The sequence below is a fragment of the Mesitornis unicolor genome, unplaced genomic scaffold (assembly GCF_000695765.1).
Source record: "Mesitornis unicolor isolate BGI_N332 unplaced genomic scaffold, ASM69576v1 scaffold1027, whole genome shotgun sequence".
In the NCBI taxonomy this organism is placed as follows: Eukaryota; Metazoa; Chordata; class Aves; order Mesitornithiformes; family Mesitornithidae; genus Mesitornis; species Mesitornis unicolor.
In genome coordinates this window covers 36,083-58,773 of record NW_010194118.1, presented here as the reverse complement: position 1 = coordinate 58,773, position 22,691 = coordinate 36,083, and the positions used below count along the sequence as shown (strand labels likewise).

The 22,691-nt window shown below is 43.9% G+C and overlaps 1 protein-coding gene across 1 annotated transcript in view; it reads left to right on the top strand.

The window, feature by feature from the left end:
* Positions 1-1,915: 1,915 nt before the first annotated feature.
* The window catches only part of LOC104543132 (chromosome unknown open reading frame, human C20orf196), a 43,272-nt gene continuing 22,496 nt past the window's right edge, over positions 1,916-22,691 (top strand). The window contains exons 1-2 of the mRNA XM_010187668.1: positions 1,916-1,926; positions 4,528-4,697. Of these exons, the coding sequence (XP_010185970.1) occupies positions 1,916-1,926; positions 4,528-4,697 (181 nt within the window). The remainder of the gene's footprint in view (positions 1,927-4,527; positions 4,698-22,691) is intronic.

Below are 22,691 nucleotides of genomic sequence, written 5' to 3'. Positions count from 1 at the left end.
TGCCACCTGGGAGTGTGGACACCCTTCATGCACAGCAGCCAACCGGTCTCCTGTTTCCTTGACCTCCATACAAATTATTGTAGGTGACCTCTGTAAGCCCTAGGAGAAAGCCTCGCAGCCTACCCACGTCCTGACATCCCAAGTGAGAATTGTTTGGTTTTCTCCCTGGGCCGCACTATGCTGTTTCAATCCTGTGGACCCAGCACAGCTCTGCACTCTCCACAGGGCTTTTCCAGGCTGTGCCTTGGGTCAAGGCTCGTATAGCAGTGGCACAAAATGATAAAGTCCTTCGTGGGCCGAGACAAAAACTCATGCACGATGTGTGGGACAGCACTGCTGCCAGCTCTTCTGCTGCTGCCTCCCCTCGCTCAGGTATCTAAACCTCTCTGCTCTGAAGCTAGAGAATTAAACCCGAGTTAAATGTGTGTTAAGGAAAACCTGACAGGAAACAGCTTTGATTCCGCGCCCCTTTTTCTCTTTCTCTCCACACAAAGCTCGTTCGCAGCCCAGCGGGGCGCTCTGGCTTATCCGGTCTTAGGGCCGGAGCCGCTGCCTGCGCAGACACTCTCGCTGGCCCGGTGGCGCCGCAGGGAAGCGCCTCGTCTGCCATTGCCGTCTGGGTCCGTGTCAGCCCCCGTTCCCCCCCTCCACTCCCCACCGCAGCACAGTGCCCGGGGCTCCTCCCGCCGCTTCTGCCCGTAGCCAAGATGGCTCTGCCCACTTCAAGTTGCCCTGCGCCGACATGGCGGCCGCGGAGGAGGGGCGCTCTGTCCGCGCCCGTAGTCTGCGGTCTGGCAGCGGGGAGGCAGGGCTGGGTGGGGGGGTTGTGTGTGGCATGCTTTTGGCTTTCCCCTTTTTCTTCCTCCACAATGTTTTGCTGTCCGTGGAGTCCTCAGAAACTAACGGGGGGATGCGGGCAGAGAGAGCGAGGCGGCTGTCATAGTGAGGCCGCAGGAGATTCTGGGTTTGGGGGAGGGGGGGCTTGGCCTGTGGAGGGCTGCTCTGGGTTGCGCTCTTTTTCCCTTTGCTGCTATGGGGATGGTTGTTGAAATAATTCGTGTCTCTACCTGCAGGAAAGGGGGGGAAGAAACGAGACTGGGAGGAAGAGGACTTCCTCTCCTGTGACCCCCAAAACCAGCTGAGTGGGGCAGCCGGTAAGGCCAGCGCCTTGCACCCACTGATGTGCCCATCGCATGTCCTGTGCACAGTGCCACTGGTCAAAGATGGCCTGGAGGAAAATCCAGTTTCCTCCTGAAAATATATTTGTCCTGGATGCTTGCTGAAAATAATAAGGTAATGGCAGAGGGTGGGAAACAGGATTTGATTTTCTTGGGCCTGTGGCTTGTTCCACGCACTGAGTTATGTGGCTCTGTTAAAATGCATTTCCTGGTCAAGGTTTGACGCAGCACAGGCTATCAGTGTTGGCGTCAAAACACTTCTAGATAAACCTGTTGGGGAAATACCTGTGCCCTCACAAGAGGGAGGGAGGGATGCCAGCTGTGATTCGCTTCTCTGCTTTATGGGTTTTGAATAAATAGCCTATCTGGCAGCTTCTTGTAGAGAAAATCTTGGCTTTATTTCTAGAGAGTACCAACCCCTTTCCAGGAGGTCATCTTTGCTGTCAAAAGATTCAAGGGCATTACTAGATGTGGCATTTCTGATTCCTAGAAAAACTTTTCTCTGTGTCAGACTCAACAAACAGTGGTATATGTGATGACTGACTGTTGACATCAGCTGGCGTATGTGCTTTGAAAGGTCAGCCCGATCAGCTGATGGAAAGCATGTAATCAACCTGTTTGTTTCATTCCAGTGAGCTGGGATTGGCAGACCATGAAGGAAGAAGAAGATCCTGAAGCAGTGACAGACTGTTTGCTGCCAGACTCTGTCCGAAGGGACGTCAGTGCTGTTCCCAGGTATGGCACAGAGGTAACAGTGTGTGTCTTCCACCTGCCTGAAGGTCCAGGGCTGAGCTGAGGTGTTGCTTATCCTCACAAACAAGTCTCCCCATCAGTTTTGGGAGGAGAACTGCTGTAGCCTTGACTTATGCTGTCTTACACAATTAAACTGCACTCTGAAATTGTTGGAGGACTAGAGGGAGCTAATCCAAGGGAAAATGTTTGGGTTTTTTTTAATTATTTGTTTTATCTGAACCTGATCATCACGTGGCTGCACATGTTGTTAGCCCTGTCTGGCAATTCGAGGAAGGAGGCCTGCACAGGCACCTGGCAGAGACAGCCAGGACAGCAGCAGCCTGTGTCAATGACACCCATAAGCTGCTGTGGTGTCATACCAGCAGCACCTCTTGCTACAATCTCTCACTTGCCCTTGGAGGGATCGAACTGGTTGGGTTTTTGGTGTGGTGTTTTTTTCCAGACCAAGGACTGAAATAGGCAGTTTTGTTCTCTGAAATGCTTGTGTACTTAAAAAGTAGCACATGTCATGAGAACAGTATTTGAGGAAAGTTTCTCCTTCTCTCTGTTCCTTATGCACGGGTCATCTGTGTTTTGGGACGTGAAGAGCAATGAAGGAGAAGCTTTCCTCTGAAGTGGCTGTTGAGGAGCAGAGGGTTGTATGCTTTGTTGTTTGTTGTGGTTTTTTTTTTAACCTTCCACTCTGTTTTTCCTGGAAGCTTTCTGTGAATGCACTGACTTTGCTTGTCCCTCCAAGGCAAGGGAGCTGGTCTCCTCCCATATCACAGCCAGCACCACCACTCTTATTCATTAGTGAGTTACCATTCTGCAAAGGTCAAAGGTGCAACTTAGCTACAGGTTTACTCAACACAGAAGAACCTAAGGAATGGTGGTTTTTGTGTTTTTTTTTTAAATGTCTGCATGGGAGTATTTACTTCAGTTTTTTAGTACTAATCACTTCTAGAGTTTTCTTTAGCCCCTGTGGCAGTGAAATTCCTCACTGACAACACCCCTGAGATAAGAGTGTGTTGCCTGCCTTATTTTATAGAAGGAGAAGTAAATGTGAGCCTGCAGGGTCTCAAACCATTGCCTGACTTCTGGATCTGGTTCCTCTGCCTTTTCACTCTTTACCAAAATAGCAGAAGGATAAGCTGGTGGAGAGTGCAGTGCAGATAGCCACAATCTGCTTGTTTACTTATATACAATTAACAAAAAAAAGAAAGACAGATGAAGGAAGAGACTTGCACAGAATCTCCTGGAGTTTCTCTAAGAGCTGGGAACGAAATGCACGTTTAAGTAGAAACACTCTAATTCTGTCCACACTTTTTCCATGAAAAGCATCATCTGTTACCTGAGTGAGGGGAAAAAACAAGATGTTAGCTCACATTTACTCCACCCAATCTCATCATCAGTGCTCAGAGCATGTTTAAGTGAAGCTCCTGCCTGAAAGTCCTTCTGACATAAGGCCCTGCAGTAAGAGCTGGGTCGATTCCTGCTCTGTTTAGTGTTGCTAGAGGGGTGAACTGGAGTACAACAGTCCTCTGCTCAGAGCCTTTAGTGTTAGTGGAGAGTCTCAGCTGCCTTAGAAGGGGTTGTGCAAAGTGGCCAAAAGCTAGCGGCTGAGTATCAGGTGGAAAATGAGGGTGTTTGGGGCTGTTCTGGATTTTTCCTTGCGAGTGTCTTTCCTTGAGGTCTACAGAGAGCCCCTCTTTCTGAGTCACTGCTAATAATGAGTCAGCCCAGGAATTCCTACTTGCTGTCTCCATTTGTCATTCTATGAGCTGCCCCACCAAGCTTTTGCCTTTCACTGCTGTCTGCCCTAGACACTTGTGTGACTGTGCTTGGAGCTCCTGAGCAGAACACTTTAGTTTCATCCTCTCCAAAAGAATTGACCATCCACTGTTATCCTTGGTATGCAGCTGGGTGGCACCAGCTGTGTCCTGCTCTCCACCCAGCTGTGTATTCCTGCCCTGTGTGGTGATGGACTGGTTGGAGGAGCTCAAGAGAAGGGTGTTGGGATGTGGGTATGCCTTAACTGCATGTGCACAGTGCTGTCCACAGGGTATACAACACAGCTGCCCTTGTGTCTCCATGCTGGAAAATACTTGCCAGCCCTGTGGAGTTGAGACTACCAAACTCTAAGATGTTCTTTCCTTCTACTACTAAGCATGATGAATTTCATGAACAGATCCAGGAAGGGTGGGTTTAACTTGTGATATCTATAAACATCAATGGTAAGGGGAAAGGACCCTGAAGAACGTGTTTTCTTTTAAATTGCATGCATAGTATATCTTGAAGTGAATAAAGTGAATATACTCCATAGCTTTCTAGCTAGTTTTGAGGCCTGAATCTTTACTTCTGGGAAGCCTTCAGGAAAGCCAGATTTGTTGTGGACTCCTAGTTATTCTGTTTAGGGCTGAGAGCTGTTGTCTATGGGTTTTTGTTCCTCCTTTACATCTTTAATTTTGCTCTTATTTTCTTAAATGTAGTTTTAATATGCTAAAACGGCTTCTCTTAGCTCATAAAGCAGTGCAAAAATGCCAGATCATTTACATTGACTTCTGCTTGGATTTTCATGCACTAGAAGCCCAGCTCAGTCATATTTGTGTCTTTGCAGTGGGAGCATAGAAGGAAAAGAGACCTCACCAAGTGATGACTCAGAGAAGAGCAGCATATTGGACCTACCGTCTCTTTGTGACCTAGCAGAAGACTTTGAGCTTCCACACAGCTCAGAAGACAGCGAGGAACTTTTTCATTCTGTGGACACTTTTCCCTATCCACCCACAGGTAACAGCTTCTGCCTCTTCACATGCTCTCTCTTTAGCCAGTGCATTATCTATTTAGGCAGTGTGTCGTTTGACTGAGTAACAGCAGTCAGATATTAGTGCATCTACCTTGTCTTAAAACACACTTTACCAGAGCTACAGTCTGTTCCAACTTGACAGATAGAGTGTGAACTGTGGGTTGATGAGATACAGGAGAGTAGTTCAGAGCGTACTATCAACTGCTCCTGTTTTGACAACATTGGTTTTTTCATGTTTAGTGTGCTCTCAGAGGAAGAGAGTTACTTGAACTAACCCACAGCACAATCCACCAGACATCGGTAGGAAATACTTTCTCAAATTATCGTAGTCAGTAAGAAATTTTTTTAAACTCTCCTTGTGTTCTTTATGTACTCATCATCCACCTTCCAGTCATGAGCTCAGGATGTGGCCTCTGTAGCCCATTACTTTAAAACTATAATGGTGAATGTTTGCTTGTGCTAATAACATGAGTGTGATGAGAACTGCCTCAGTTCGATTCTTGGGAGACAGAAGTTTCCTCACTTGAAGCAGGACTGATTCCTGCAGAAGCAGCAATTTAGGTCAGCCACTACTCCACGTTCTTAAGAGTAATGGTGTATCTGAGAAGATCGAGGGACAGCTGGCACATTCTGATTACTACACTCCTTATCCCATTCAGTGTGAATATATGGCAAGAAGTGTGAAATCGAATTGCACTGGCCCAGTGGCACTTCTTGCCATATATTCATACTGGCTGGGCTAAGAGTTGTAGTAATTATATTTAATATTGCGAGGGGGAAATAAAATCTGATCAGCAAATAATGTGTGAAGATGGCTTGTCAAGGCACCTGAGCAGGCAAAACACCACTGATGACGTTTTTGGTTGTTCTGGTGTCTTAAGTAGTGTAAAAGTAGAGTTTGGCTCCTCTCCTTCCTCTGGCACTGGGTGGTTTACTTTGGCCTATTTCAAGAATTTAGCTTGGAATTTGATGGGTGAGTTGTTTCAGTGGGAATTCTACTGTTTTGCATGCTAAACAGGTAAGCAGCAGGATCTGCTGTAAACATCAGCCCTGTTGATGTTGACTGCTTGCCTGTGCAGTTGTCTTCACCTCTAATTGTGCAACATCTAGACCTGTAATGAAATCTGCAAACAGTAGATACCAATCCTTGCTTGGGTTTTCCTCTGCAGACCAGGAAATAATAAAAGCATGGAATCGCAGAATGCAGTCAGGTTGGAAGGGACCTTTAAAGACCATCCAGTCCAACCCCCCTGTGGTAAGCAGGGACATCTTTAGCTAGATCAGATTTCTCAGAGCCCCATCAAGCCTGGCCTTGAATGTCTCCAGGGACTGGGCTCCACCACCACACTGGGCAACCTATGCCAGTGTTTCACCACCCTCATAGTGAAGAACTTCTTTCTAATGGCTAATCTAAATCTACCCTGCTCTAGTTTAAAACCACTGCCCCTTGTCCTATCGCTATGTACCCTTGTAAACAGTCCCTCCTCAGCTTTCTTGTGAGCCCCCTTCAGGTTACTAGTGATGCAAATGTTCTACTGTAACCTTTATTTTAAAGCATGATCTGTATCACGTTCCATCGTCCATATTGCATTAGAGGAATAGTGTATCTGGTTTGAAGTTTTGCTGTATTTTTTTGTGCTTAAGAGTGGTGACCACCACAACAAGGAATGTCCTGAGCAAGCCTTTTCCACTGTTGTGGGAGAGGAGGAGAGGGAAGTTCCTCTAACACTGAGACAGACTGGAAGGCATTTGTTTACTCAGATTTCACAAGCCCTGTGTTGCAGGTAGGAAGAAATTCTGGGAGCTGTGAGGCAGTTCCTGCAATGTGTGTAGGATGGCTTAGTTACTCAACCACCATTTAGCGTGTCTTGGGGCAACTGGACTTGATTGCTGTGATGAATGGGATGCACAGAAGAACTGCATGACCACTCAGCAGTCCTAAGACTGGCAGGACAGATGATGGGTCTTCTCATCAAACTTGAAAGATTTTTATTAGCCATGGGGCTGAGGGGAGGGGGAGCGGCAAAATCTTCCTTAGTGATTCAAGAACATTTCCAGAAGGCTGTTAGGTCTCTGAGAATGTGACAGCTTCCTTAGCAAAGAAACGGAGTGACAACATGAGCTATGTCTGACGTCTGTCACATGAACTGGACTGAGACTGACTGAGATGCCATGCCATCCCAGCCTCAGGAGTTGGAAATGGGTATGAAGGTATTCCTAGTGCTTGAGTCACTTGTAATAGGTCATATTAGTCTAGAGAGGTTCCATCGCTTGTAATAGCAGAAGATAGTACCCATCAGCCATGAAAAGAGGGCCTTGAAAGCAGCCATCCCTAGGCATAGGGAACAGCAGTCACAGGGAATACTACTAAATATTTATGTATAAGTGAGTGGTTTTCTGATTTGTGCAAGAGTGAAGGTTCTGCTCTTGCAACAGACATTCATACTTGTAGCTTATTGTCATAGAGTGTCCAAGTGTTCAAGCAGTGATAGACTGAGAAAATTAATTTGAATCAGTGAACTTTTCAGTATGCTTCCTTTTTTTTTTTTTTCAACTCCATACTGGAAAAGGATAATACAAAAAATTCATTGTTTATAGTGTTTCTAATCTGTATGACTCGATAGCACAGTGCTGCAGTGATTACTTATTACTTCCTCTGGATTAAGAAAAGTTGCCAGCAGAAGTTCTTAATTGGCAGCATTCAGGTGTGTGTGTTGGGAAGCCTTAAATTATTTGGATTAATAGTGGAAAGGCAGCTACTAAAAGTTGTTGACAACAAAGTAAGTCACTGACAGTGTTCCCTGTGAGGCACTGAACCAGAGTGTACCAGGGACAGTGGAATCATAGTCTTTGCCTGGAAACAATGCAGCCTAAGAAAAAAAGTACTAGAGAAAAGGCTATAGATGTGGTGCAGGTAAGGTCCTGGGCTCTGCCATGGTCTGAGAGAGCTGAGTTTGCTAGCACAGCCCTGGAGTGGTGCTGCCAAGCTTGGCGGCAGTGTTTGAGAGCTCAGCTGTGGCACCCTGCTTGGGAGGCTCCTGATTGAAGCACAGACAGAGCTCAGCCCCTCTGCCTTCATGGTCACTATCTATCTTGGGAGGATGGGTCCTTGTTGTTTGTCCTGCAGCTGTTCCCTTAATCACTTCTTCTTTGTAACAAAAAGTATTTCAGAAGTTTTATCCTTAGGAGAATGGATGGGTAGACAGGGTCACCCAGTGGAAGGGGAAGGTACACGGAAAACGTAGCTCACAGCAACAGAGAAAATAGAGGAAGGATGATGCTGGAGTGATGAGGTGGAGCAGGAGTTCCCTGTGTGATTGAAGAGTCCTGTGTGTATCTAAAAGCTGAATAGCTTTTTTAAAAACAAACAAACAAAACCCCACAAAAAAAGCCAAACACATAAAACCCAGCCAACCAAATGCCAGTTTGGGAGTGTTGAACCTTCAGTTGCCTCTCCAGATGCACTACTTCTGTTCCTGCAGTTTGCTTCAGATTTGAGCCCAGGCTTACCCTTGGTTATTTTCCATGGACTCCCTTGACCTCTCTAATGTAGCAAGAGTCCCAGGCTGCCCCTGAGTGTGCTTATTCCTGCTTCATCCTTAGTGCTGGTTCTCAGGTGGCCACGTGTGGAGTCATTTTGCTGGGCAGCCACGTGAATGTTTGTGCGGAGGAGATGGGGACAGCTGCTCTTTCTGGCAGCAGCACAGGTATATGACAAGATAGAGCAGTTCACAACCCGTCCTGTCTTTCATGTGGGCTTACAGTCTTTCCAGAATGGTGGCTTCTGGAAAAAGTGATGTTAGATTACTAATTGCTTTTCTGAAGCAGGGAACCAGGCTGTAGGATCCTTTTGGTCAATCGTGATTTTTGTAGGCTTCCTTCAAAAATAGTCCATTTGGAAGAAGTTGTGAGAGCTTGGAGGAAATGCAGCAACACCGTTTCACTAGAGACTCATGGGCTCCAGGCAAACCAGTCTGCTGAAATTACTGCTCAGATGAAGAGGACACCTGATTACAAGATATCCCAGTTTAAAAATAAAAGCCGTCATGATTTTAGAACTGTTCTGGTTGCTTTCTGGGATTTTAGTCAACTAAGTATGGATGTTAAACAAAGCAGAGATATCCAGCCTGTTAACACAGCTGTCAGTTCTGTAGGGCAATTGGGATTCCTTTGAAAAAAATGCTACACGTACCCAGTGAATTTGCATGCTTAGTTTTGCAGTGGGTTGCTGTGTCTTTTATTAGCAGCTAAGGAGTCACGCTGATGTTGGTGCATGTGTTCTGACTTGTCCTTAAATGCTCTCTGCTGTTTACCATGTACACTTGCCTGTCAAGAGTTGCTTAATCCTGTTTGCAGAAGTGGGTTGTGTTTACTGAAGAAATCTGGCATGGTTTGTGCTTTTTCTGTATAGGAAGTGTGCACAAGTGCTGACATAGAAGCTGAAAATGAAAGAAGCAAGCTGTACTTGTCAGCAGCAGCCTGTCAGGGCTGGTACTTGATGGGTGCTTGAAGGTTCAGTTCAGCCCAGCCCAAAATTTACTGTATTCATGCATTACTTGGTACAGAAATTATAGCTTGGCTGTCTCAGCTACGACTGTTAGCAAAAGTAGCAGAATTTCCAGAACGAGTTTCTGTCTGGCCATGCTGAAGACAGCCTGAAGGCTAAAAACCTTTATATATATTATCATTTAAGTAGTCTGTATTAACTTTGTAAATCCAAAACACACGTGATATTTAGAATCACTTTCACACTGAACCAAAGCTGAGCTAAGAAGGACTTGTATTTGCACTCTTGGCTGCCATGGTTAGATATAGAAACTTCTGATAGTCTCCGTTTACCAAGAAGTTATAGGTTGCCCAAGTAATATCTTTCTGGCATGATGTGGAAATGAGAGGGTGCTGCACAAAGGTGCTTTGTGCTGTTACCGAGTCTTCTTTGACTGAAGGAAGTTAACATGCTCTAAACTTTCTTCAGTTTGAAATGTGATCCTAAAAACGACTGGAATTAATGTGTTGGGATTTTTTTTAGGTAGATGACCTGTGCATAACTACTTTGCACTATGCATGGCCCCTATTTTGGGCACTAATGGATTTTTATTCGTTTTGGTTTGTTTCCTGCTGCCCTCTAGTGAGCGATGTTACCGGTTTGTGGTGCTGCCGGCCTTGCATGCTTGCAACTTGGAGGGAGGGCAGTGGTTTTTAATTTTTTCCTTCAGCTGGTGGTGGGGTTGTATGTCACTGCACCCAGTCCTGTGCCAGTTTACTGCCGTTAGGAAATGATGCCAAACAGGCCCCAAGGCTCATGTGGGAATGCTTCGGGAGTGTTGGTTGCGGTGTTTGCTGCATGAATCTTGGCATAAGGTGGCTAATGTTGTCTGTTGGTGAAGTGTTTGTTTTTGTTTGGGAATAGCCTTCCTAATTCTGTCTTATTACAGCCGTGCTGGGATGCGATTTTGTTTTGTAAATGAAGAGTCTTTAAAGCTTGGTTACCTTACGCTTTTTTTTTTTCCCGTGCAGCTGTCGTTTGTTTAGCCTTTCCAAAAGCTCTGTTTTTAGCAACTTTCTCTTTTATCCCTGATACTGGTATAAATATCCAGTTATTTGTCAAGGCAGGTGTTTTGTTTAACTTCTCAAAAGCAAAGCCGCACCTATTTTCAAGTGAATGTGTATTTTTTATATTGATGATTTCTAACCAAGTAGACTCTCAAATATGATCAGAAGAATAGATTTTTCTTAATACTGTGGTCTTCTCAAGTGGAAAAAAAAAAAGGTGAAATTTTTCAAACCCTAGCAATTTTGTATAGATGTTATGTTCCAGTGGGGCAGATGCTCAGGGGACTTGACTTTATGCAGCTCCACTGAAGTCATGGCAGGCCTTTGGGTCAGGTAACTATGTGGCTCTGGTGAGTTCAGCAGCATTAACTTTCCATGCATCTCTTTGTGGTCCAGTTGTGTCAAATATTGAATGAAGCTGCAAAGTGGAATTTATGCTACCTTACATAAAAGGAGTACAGGGAAACAGCATGACACAAAAAATAAAGCACTCAGCACCACTGAGTCACTGAAGGCCTTGCATCTTTTGCAAATTAATTTTTCAGCAATGTGTTACATAAAGCATCCAGCCAAAAATAAATGTGGGAAGAGAAAAAGGCAGTGCTTTATTCTTCACAGTCTGAGAAAGAAAACTAATCCTATTTTAAGGAACATTAGTGCGCTCTACTTAGATCAATAAGGGAAAAAACAGAGACGTGACTTGCCTTTTAGACTTTAGTGCTTCAGAGTACCTCTGTGCTCTGTGAAAATTAGCAGTTTGTACTAAACCATTAATAGTTAGAAATCAAGCCCAGAGAAAATGGTTCAGGAACAAAGACAGGGAGTTGCACTTATGCACTGAAGTTATCTGATGGGTTCTGCAGCTCTGTGCGCAAGGAGAGCTTGGGAGTTTGTCTCTTGGAGATGCGGGGGAACAGTTGTGCAGCACAACTGTGTGCTGTAGCCTGAGGATTTGTACTGACTTGTTTGGAGTTGCATCTTCTGCTCAAAGTGAGTTTTCTTCTGCTATCAAGCTCATGGGGTTTTTTTCCCAGAAAAAAGAGGATTTGATAGGTTGGCTCTCATTAGGCACACAATGAATCTAATTACCAAGCCTTTCGACACAGAAAGGAGCATAATGCGTGTTCTACATGTTATCCCCAAATCCTTAAAAAGTGCTGGCATAATACAGAACTTGGAATTTGTATATTTGAGGGTGACTTCGAGGGATCATCACTGTTGTTTCCTTTCATTCATTGTTTTTAATTGAATGTATAGGCTAATTAAACCCTTGCCAGCATTTCTGTGCAAAGGCAAAAACAGAATAGGTTGATTTCCAATATGGGGTGCTCCCATCTGACTTTAAACAGTGAAATGGTTTCTAAATGGTTTTAAATGTCCTAAGTTTCTAAATATTTCAAAGTGGTTCTAAATGTCAACAGGCTTTTTGTTTCCTCACTAAAGCCAGTCTTAAGCAGTTGCCTATCAAATTTGTAACTGGATGCTGTAGCCTTGTACTGAGAACCCACTGCACGATAACGGTAGAGCTAGGAGCTGGTGCCTTATGCACATGGTAACTTTGGGAGTGGTTCTGACCTGTAACAAATTGCTACTTTTTAATCAGACATCTTTTGTTAATAAGTGCAACAGACTAAATATCTGTGGAAGGTAAAGGCCGTACTGGTTTGGGAGTTTTTGTAATGATAGTTCATGTGTCTGTGGTGCTGGATCTAGAGCTTCTCCAGCTCTAATAATCACGACAGAGATGAAGGTTTTGTTTTTGATACTGGACAGTAGCTTTCACAGGTAGGGATTGATCTAGAGCTCCCTGCCAATGCCAGCTATTACTGGTTTGAGTCTATAGAGCACAGCTGTGCAAAGGGCTGAGTGACTTCTCTTCCCCTGAGTGTCCAGGGAGTTGGCTGCTCAGCTCTCTGCAGGACTGAAAACTTGCTGTGCATTGCATTGATACATTTATTCAAGTTTTCTAGTATTTAGTGCTAAATCCTGATGGGGAAGGGGGGAAACCTAGCTGAAGATCCATGTACCTTAAGATTTGCCAGTTTCTTACCCAGAAAGTAGTTCAGGTGAAATCTAATAGCAGGGAACTGACTAGATCTGTGATCTGAGCCAGACTCCCAGAGGTGGTCTTTCGCTTTTTCTGAAATTGCCATTCTGCAAAGTTGTTGCTGTGTATTTAAAGGGTGATGTTATACCTAGGATTTCTATACCAGGTAATGAATTGAGGCAAACAAATATGCCACACATTCAAGACTGAATGCGTTTGTTCAAAGCCAAATTCTGCTCTTATCCCACCTTCTTACAGTCCTTTTCCTGTCAAATCAGTTGCACTGACCGCCACTGAAGTGCTCACTGACCGCCACTGAAGTGCTCTCTGACCTTGGGCATGGCTCTTCACTGCTGCAGTCTCTGTTTCTTGTACTTGTAAACACTGTGCATCTCACTCGCACAGCTGATGAGCACCTTGGGGCAGTGACCCCGCTGTGCTCCATAGCTATCTGCTGTACAGAGGACAGTGAGGTCTCTAGCTGCCTTCTGGGATGACAGAGCCTAGCTGCACCTTGTGCCGTCTGACCCAGGTATAAAGAATGTGTTGTTTTAAACTTCTGAAGGAAGTTTATTTAGTCCTTGGTGGTCAGAGAAGGTGAAACAAGGTTCAGAGTAAGGAACAGTAAATGCTCCCAATGGAACCATTAAACCATGAATTAAGGAACACATCTGTCCCATTCACCACTGAGAACGAGATGTTTCTGAGGTAGCTCATAACTCTTTAGGTTATTTTTCTTTTAAAATGTGAAGTCCATATGTTGCGAAGATGACGCAGAGTTGCTGTGGCGCACTGTGTGATCTAGAGCCTGGACACTCATATACGTAGCAGGGCTTACTAACTGAATGTATGCTGCTGCATCCCTTACATTGCTAAAAGATTTCTAGTGAAATTTAGTTTTTCTGTGTGCAAAAATGTGTCAGATTATTTTCTTTTTTCAGACACTGTTCACTTAGTGGAGATTTCTCTTAAATGCTTCAGATTCCTCATTTGCAGATACTGAGGCACCTTGCCAGGACACGTGAGGTGTAAGAATCTGATTGACGAGGCCTCGCACAAGTGAACTTCAGATTTAAGCAGTCGGTTCTAATTGACACAGAATATAACAGGAAGCATCTCCAAAGAGGAAAATGCAGTACAGGGTAGTATGAGAATGCCCAAAGTGGGTCAGAGTGAAGATTGCTTGAGTGGTAACTTGTCTTCAGCAGCGGCTAACAGTGATATTTAAAGAGCAGTACAGGAGTGATCCTGTCCCTGCAAGCCCTTAGCTTCCAGGACTTCTGGTTTAGGAGCCACAGATGGCATGTCACTGTGTCACTGACTCTGACGAATGTCCCTTTCAGGAATTTGTCTAACTGCTTTTGGACTTCTCTCTCTCAATGTGGGAGTGGGATTGTGGGGTACCACTGGCTTTGTTAGATCTTTTGCTTCCTTTGATCTCCTGAATTTCCTGAGCTCCCACAGGTTAAGAAACAGCGTATGATCACTGCTGTTTCATTCCCCGAGCCATTTGTGATCTTTCAGACAGCTTATACATTCTTCGTGTTGTATTTTTCCAGGCTAAAGAAACCTGGTACGGTTTATTTTTATCTCAAAGACTTTAGGCAGCTTTCGACTGTCCTTTTGTGGATCACTTCTAGCTTGTCAATGATCTTTTAGACATGCGGGGACAATAACTTTGCACAGTACAGTTCTTTGTGTGTTCTTTCCTACATTTTTTCTTTGTCTCTTTATTTCTCCCCAATTTGGTACCTGTATTGGAGGAAAGGAAATCTTTCCTTGCTGGGAACTGAACTATGCCTGGGCTAGGACAGTGGTCTCAAAAAGGTGCTCTCTTGAAAGGTCTCTTACTACCCACTAATAGAAGTCTAGGATCCTTGCAGGTAGGTTGACATTGTCTTTTGCTCTTTTACTGGTCTTTTTGTTCACTGCAATGTGTCTACATACTTTGTTCTCATCTTTCATTCCCTTAAAATGTTCCTTGCTTTCGCACTTTCACCGCCTTGTCTCCTATTCTGTGCTAAATAGTGGTGGTGGATTTTTCTCCCACGTGTCTCCATTGTCCACATACAGCCACCTAGCTGTTGTGGATTCTGGATGGTGTGGTACTTTTTATCCCCAGAAGTATGCAGACCTTTCAGTAGGTGGTACTTGAAACAGCATGGAAATATTTACTGTGTCAGCCTGTAATTACAAGACTAGAAGTCTTAAATGCTGTCTTCCCACCCTGTGCTGTATGCTAAGTCTTGAACGTGATCCCAAAGTCAACTGCTGTTTCTGGACTTTTATTTCAGGGAACTTCATGGGTTTTATTGGTTTTACTTCCAAAACCCTGCTAGAGCAGTTTTCAATGAAATGTTTGTTCTGCATCTGCCTTTGATGTTTGTTATACTTGTAGTCTTTGTATTTTCCAAGGTGATTTTTTGATTCTTCCTGGATAAAAGGCTCAAGGATTTGGCTTAGACTTGAAATGGCAAAACTAAAATGTGAAGACAGATTTTTAGTGATTTAAAAAGGTCAGACAGGCCTGTGACTCAGCTTCAGGAAAATGACTGTGATCCTACTTCAGTAGCCAGAGCAAGGATTTACTGAATGCTGAGCGAGGAGAGGAATCTGTGTATCTGCATAAAATGTCATGATAACGAACAATTATTTGCATTCATTTGAAAAAGGACACTGCACAAAAGCTTGTACCTGCTTTCAGGATGCCATATAGCTAATTTCATTATTGTAACAAACACATTTGTAGCTTTTCTTAAAGCTCCATCTACTGGAGGTGACCGACTATGAATGCTTCACTTTACACTGATGACAGCAGTCTGGCAGTTAGCAATAGACTATCATAAAGCTCTAAAAAGTGCATGCATGACATACACAAACAATGCATATCTATTTTAGATCTCTTTAATCTTTTACCACTTGTCTGGTGTGAGAGTGGACCTCGTTCATTTGCTGGCATGCTATCAGCACACATCAGTGCCAGACAGTGGGTCCTGTGATAGGTACACAGAGCTGTGTCTGCCCATCAGTGGGGCTGAGGTCTTTTAATCTTGCCTCGCCCAGCAGCTCTGGTGTAAGAGTCCCTGTGGGCCATATCTTCATTATCTAAACTGTCATTTCAACCTGGGCTTTTATTTCTCTCATCATAGCTATCAGTGTTTGTCCATTGCAGTGACCTAATCAAATTCAGACTGCAATAATGTCATTATGGCAATTGTTTTTAAGGTGGCTGTGAGGCAATTTTGTACATGCTTATGCCAAGGCTATTTTGTCTTGCCAGATCTGTTAGTAAGTGTTAGCTGTTTAAATAAGAAAGAATTAAATCCTGTAAATAAATGACAGAGAACAAGACTTTGTTCAGTTCTTTAAGAATAATTTTCCATCCTCTGAAGGGCAGATTTGGACTCCTTTGAGACGGAAGATTGTGTGTTGGTAACAGAAACCATTCAAGTATATGTTTTATTATTCCTTTCACATAAGGAGAAACTTTTTTACTGTAAGGGTGACAGAGCACTGGAACAGGCTGCCCAGAGAGGTTGTGGAGTCTCCTTCTCTGGAGACATTCAAAACCTGCCTGGATGCGTTCCTGTGCAACCCAGTCTAGGTGATCCTGCTCTGGCAGGGGGGTTGGACTGGATGATCTTTCGAGGTCTCTTCCAACTCCTAATATTCTGTGATTCTGTGAATGATAGATGAGTTTAAACTCCAGAAAGCCTATGCCTTTCAGCCATCCTTTGTAACCACCATGATGCCATTAAATATTTTGGGGACAAATAAGAATATCTGAAGTAGTACAAGAAGACCTCAAGAATTCTTACTGACCAAGATACAGACTGGTATCAGGTCAGAATAGGGGTGTCTTTGGGTAGGCAGACGCTACTGGCTCTGTAAAGCTGCAAAACACAGTGCAGACTTGGCAGAAAAGCTGATGCTTGCTTTGGGTTCTTCCTTACTGGGTGCTTCCCTCGGATTCCCTGTTGCGTAAATAGGTTTTTATCGCGTATGTAGTGTGAAATTTCTTCTGTGCTTGAAGCTTTCTCTTCTAGCCCTACTCAGCTTTTTCAAAAACATTAGCTCTGTTCCTCACCCCTCGGAGTCATCAGTGGAAGTGGATCCATCCTGGAGCAACTGGATGCCAGATGTTGGCAGTCAACTGATGCTGCTGGAGGGAGCAGAGTTGCTGAGTATTGCTGAAGTTAGCAGTCTCCTTAAAACAAAGGTCTGGTCGAGATGGCTGCCTTCACTACACTGAACTCCCATCTAAAACAAATTTGTGTATTAATTGCCTTTAGTTGAGCTCCAGAATCTTCAGGAAAAGGCTGTGTTAACATCTGGTATGTGTCTGGGTAGTCAACATAGAAGCCATGGCCTAGGATGATATTTCAGCAAATTAATATCATTCCTTGTCTAGTCCTTAAAGAGCATGACTCCAGAATGCACTGATGCCCATGATTCCAGTTTCAGACACTGGTGCTGTGCTCCTCCATGCTTCTGTGTATGGCTGCAAGGGATTTGCTGAATGCTCTAGAGCAGTGGAGTCTGGCCTGCCATGACTTGAGCCTCTGGCTTATCACAGGCAGGGAGACGGTGTTAGAGATTCTTATTTTCCTGTGACAGTTACTTACAGGCAAAGCTGTAACATAAATCCTTCAAGTTGCACTAGATTTCTATAAAAGAGATAAAAGCCTTGTTTTGACTCATCGACTCAATCTTGCTCAGAGACTGTGTTTACCACCTGCTTCTCACTCAGGTGCTGACTGTGAGCAAGCAGTGAGAGCCATTTCCTTCACATGAAGTGAAGGTTGAGGGAGAGGCCAGGAATCCAGTGCAAAATGGGTTTTATTCTTAAATCACTAGCTAATAGGCTTTGATTAATTTTGTCATTATTTTAAAGCTGAGGAGCTCTAGGAACAATCACTAATGTAATTGTGGGGCTGGAAGGGTATGGGAAGACAGACCGCGATGGCAGTGATGGACAGAATATTTTACACATGTGGGAGCTGGGCAGCATTCCCTCTTTACTTTGGGTTACCATTTTAACTGCAGTATGTTTCCTGTTTTTCATACAAGTTACATTTTTATATGCTGAGTTCCTAGATAACCTTCCGTAGCTGTACTTCTTACCATTGAGAAGTGTCTGTTGATTACTGTGTTCATGTTGTTTGGATCCAGGTATCCAAAAAAGTATTTCACCAGGCAAAGTGCAGAGAGCTGGGAGAATGTCCTCTGCTTTCCTGATGCAGTGGTGAATTTGGGTGCCACTTGTGTGCAGCAGAAGGATGCAATCATCATTTTTTCTCCCAGGCTTCCTTGCAGAGTCTGGAGGAAGGCTGTGCTGCAGGAGGACAGACTTCCCTTCTCTGCTGTGTTGTCTCCCAACTTTGAGAATCTCTCTTCAGAGACCCATGGGAGAGGATTTCATAAACTGACCCTTCTTTGCAGCACCAAAGCTTTGACAGGATTTCCTCATGATCTGATGTAGACAGGCTGTGACACCTGAGCGTGGGTCCAGTAATGAATTCATCCTTCCAAATTTACTCTTGTGCTGAATTGGGAGCTGCCCCCTCCCCAAAGCATGCTGAATGTCTGGTTCCCTTCATCTCTTCCATCTGATGTGAAATCCAGCAAGTGCTCCATCCCTCTTGCAATGCTTGTGTCCCTGTAAAAGTTGAGTTGGGTTTTTCGCACTGGTATATGTCTAAACAAGGATAATACGAACCAGATTTCAATGTAAGTCTGAACAGTGAGTGCTCTATGTTTGAAACATTGAGAGACAAAGTTAACTTTCACTACTACTGTGGATAAAAAGGTTTGGTTTCTTTAAAAAAAAAAACACAAAAAAAACCAACAAACCGAAGCATCTTGGATGTACTTTTGGCTTTAAAATCATGCAGGAAGTTTGCATTAAAAGATTCACAGGAATGAGAGTTATGTGAGGGCCAAGGACCACAGAGGAGAAGGGGAACACAAAGGTGTTGGAATGTAGCTCCTGCAGACCTTGCTGTAGGGTGTTCAGGTTAGACTTGTCCTATTTTCAGTTCTGCTTTTAAGGAAGAGAAGCATCTCTTGCAGCAAACAATTTCAGTGAAACTCCAAATTTCCTTAACAGCTGGAGAGGAGAAACTACAAAGCAGTCATGAGGCCTGTAAGTCAGGGTTTGCATTTTTATAAGAAAGTGCTACAATAATACAGTAATAGCAGCTGTGAAACATGCTGGTGTATGCATATGATATATTTCCAGTGACTTTGGAATGCAGAAACTGCTGTACACCTGAAAAATCTCCACAAAGTATTTTTTCTTGAACAAAAAGGAAAAGGCATGCCATGAGTCCTTAAGTAATTGAAATAACTGGGGAAAGCTGTATAGAAGCTTGACTGTGCCTGTTACCTGGACACTTGTTCTTGGTGTCTTTTCATCAGTGTTAGATTCTTTTGTGTGGGACTTCCAAGATGTTGGCTGCTTTCTTGTGTAATAAGAAATAAGCTGCTTGTGTAATAAGCTGCACTTTGCAGCTTGGTATTATGGTCTTGTTGTAGCGCAGATACTGCAGAAATGACCCAAGATGTATGTATCTGTGTTGAGCAGCCAGCAAGTGGCAAAACATGAAATGCTTGTGATAACTTTGTTATATAAAATCAGCATTACCCTTCCCTGCTGTCTGCAGAGCATGTCTTGATGTCTCAGCTTGTCAGATGCATCACTTCTGTGTGTGGGTGGTAAAGATCTGTGAAAATGGCTTTAAAGTCCCACTTTAAATCATGAAGGATGTCTGGCTAGGACAGAGCAATGAAAAAGGACAGATTGGCTTGGAATGCCATGCTCAGGCCATCCAGTGCCAGCCCACCAGGATATTTCTGTGGCAGCATGGTGCTATGTGAGTCACCCAGGTTAGCATGGGCATTTGGGGAAGCAGTGTAGCTGCATCAGCCTGAAACACAGCTGTACTCAAGGCAGAGGACCCAGGTAACTATGCTACAGAGCTCCCAGTAAACCCTGAGTTCCACACATTTAATCAGATGATTGGGGGCATATCACCTCCAGTCCAGTTGTGAGCAGCGTTTGTAATTTAGAGGGCAATTTGGTACTCTCGTGATACAATGCATAGATAAGAAATGTAACTCCCAAAGTCTCTTTAAAACCTCTTGTCTCCATGCTCGTTATTTTAAATACGGGTTTGCTGGCAGTGGCTTTCATTTCTCCTTAATTTTCTCAAGTGTATGCCCCTGGTGCATGTGTTTCTCCTGCCCTGCACCCAGCCTCGCTGCTTGCACTGAGCAGCTTTGCCCTCTGGTGCAGTCCATGGAAGGGCGGTGGTTTGTGTCGTGCCACATGCGGGAACATGTTTGTACATGAGTGTTCCTCCCACTCTGAAGGTGCTTTATGTAATTCATCATAGTTACTGCTGGGATAGCAAACAGCACCCTGGAGCTGCATAAATAAATAATCAGAGAGTGTTCTTTTATTACCAATTTACAGAGATAGCTTATATAAGCAAAGTGTGCCAGAGCACCATGTAATAAAATACTGGTATCTCTTGAGCATGTCTGGATGTCACTGAGATAAGGTATATGAGCCTGTATGAAGTACCTGCATGGCATCAGCAAGATGTTCACTCTTTTTTTTTCCCTGGTCTGATTATAAATGAAGGGGCTTTCCCTTGTAGTTGTCAGATTTGCCTGTCCTGTTACACAAAACAACTTTGAGGACCCCGAGAGACCTGAATTCTCTGTATTAAGTTCAGCTGCTTTTGGGCATCTGTTACACCAATGATCATTACGCAAAGCCTGACTTTCTCCTTTTCTCTGGGAGGCTTTCACTACACATATCTATCTTTCAAACCTTTCTCAGACATACAGTGTGACTATGTGCTAGAAAAATTATCTGGAGCTTATTGGACCCAAAAGGCTCTGCACTGATGGTTGTCACTGAAGTGCAGCAAGAGAAAACAGCATACATCTGTCCTGATTGCCATTGTCTCTTACTGCTTCTGAATTTATTCTCTGACTTGGAAGCCTCTTTAGGTGCTGCTGTGAATTGGCCACAGAGGAACATATTTCAGGGAATCCTCTGTGGCTGGTGGCAGGAGGAGGAGAAAAAAGGGATGCTGATGCTGTTGAAATGAGAAGCTGTATTCCTTGCTGTGCTACCAATAGTCTGCTTAGCGTAGAGGCCGGACTTACTGCTGTGAGAAGATGCAACTTGTTCCTACTCAATTCTACCGTGGCAAATTTGGAGTAAGAGCTGAGCAAGATGCTGTGGGCAGCCATGCCTTTGTTTCCTGTGTGTGAGTAGATCTTATGATAGATGCAGTGCCTGGAGCATTGCAGGGGATGCTCCATAGCTGTGTGATGAGGTAGGACATAGCGCTACTGCCTGGACAGCCGTTACCATCTTCACACTGGAGGTCTCTACTTTCTGCAGTGATATGGCCTGGATTAATCCCATGACTGTGGGAATCTTTGCGGAGTTTTTTGCTGGTTTTGTGTTTTTTAGTTTATTTCATGCCTGCCTTTCCATTCACATGCTGCTCTCAATGTCTCCTTGCTTCCCCTCTGCACCATCTGGCTTGTACCACACCACATGGATTGGGACCAGATGAAACACTCCTGAAGCCTCCCAGCTCAGGCACATATCAAAAAATTAAATGACGTTAGTGGGGGATCTGGCACTGGCTCTAAAGTAGTTCTCTGTGTGTCTTTTTTCAGGCGTCATTTTTTTTTTGCTTGTTTCTCTGTTTTACTTCATTGAGCTCATTGCAGCTGGTGAGGCTACAGCATAAAAGTGCAAAAATAGTGACTCATAACCCTTTAGTAGCAGACTGCAAATATAAAATATAACACACTTTCATCATCCACAATATTTTTTTAAACAAAACAACACAGGCCAGTGATTCAGCATCAGTGTGGGTTATAGTACATGAAGTTTTATCCTGGAGCCTTCCTGTGTCTGATTTCTTCTTTTGTTTAGTGAGTTTAACCTCACCCCACCCACCTTTCCTTCTTGGTGGTGTGTGCTGTAGATTTCATAGTAGCTGAGCCCCTTGGCTGGCTTACATATGCACATATATATCCCTATAAAATCTCCAGACAGATGGGATGCTGTCAGGCTGAGCGGTGCTTGTGTGTTTTCAGCAAGCCTCTGTGTGGAGGGTATATGTGAAGGGTAGGCGGCAGCGGGTTATTTATTGCTGTAATAAGCACTGGCAAGCAACTGACAGCATTTGGGGCTGTTTGCTGTTCTTTTCAGCATGTTGAGGGATTTCTGGCTGGTTTTTCCCCTGCTCTGTTTATGTTTGTTCCCAGGTAGAGATGGAAGCAAGGGGCAGCTTGAGTTTTGCAAGCTGACTGTGTTTTATAAAGATCGCGCTGCCTATGTTGTAGAAATGATCTTTTTCCAAAAGTTATTTGGGTTTGTCAAAAAAGTAAGGCCTTTGCATTCCTATCTTCCATAAATGCCCACAGACTATTTTGTACATCTCTAAGTAAATAATATGTTGCGTATATTAAGGAGGTCCCAGCTTTGTACAGGCTGTGATGCCTGACAGGAAAAGATGAGGGTTGTTTTTTTTTAAAATCTGAAAAGATGAGACAAAAAGAACCAGAAACGAGTAAGTGTGGGAAAGCAGATGAGTACACTATAATGTCTTCTAGACGAATGGGCACTTTGGTGCTTCCATAGTGGTCTGTTTTATATGTGTACTTCTATCTAAAGAATTATGCAAAATTTTCATTTTTTTAAAAAAAGAAAGTTAAATCCCTAACATAATAATGATCTAGAGAGGAATCTGACTGTCAGTTCTGCATGTATTGGAAGACAAGGAAAAGGAAAGATAGTAGAGTCAAAATCAAGCACTTCCTTACACAGCAGGTAATTAGATTATAAAACTCAGTGCTACAGGAAATTATTGAAGCTAAGCGCTTAGCTGTATTGAGAAAGGGGATTGTACACTGATTTGGATAGTAAGAACAAGCTAAGTCAATAGTTCTTGCTGACACAAATGTTGCTGAGAGGCTGGATCCATCGGGTGGTGTTTCAAGGCTTGTACCAATTGCTGCCTAATTTCAAGTGTCAGATCATACTACATATCCCCATTACCACATTTCCCTTTTGCCACCAAAAGCAGACCACAAGTGGAGGAGGGCACGTGCTGGACTAGATCTGATTGTGCCTGGCACCTCCTTTCTTTCCCTTTTAGAAAAGAGTAAGAGATATTCCCATACTGCAGATATCAAAGCTGATACCAGTGCTTTAATGTGTACACCTCCTGCCATTAATAGTCTGTACCTCTTAAGTATTGTTACTTGAAAATAAATCCTTGGATAATCTGCCCAGAAGCAGGAGCGGGTTGTTGGAATAGAGAGGCAGGCAATACAGAGT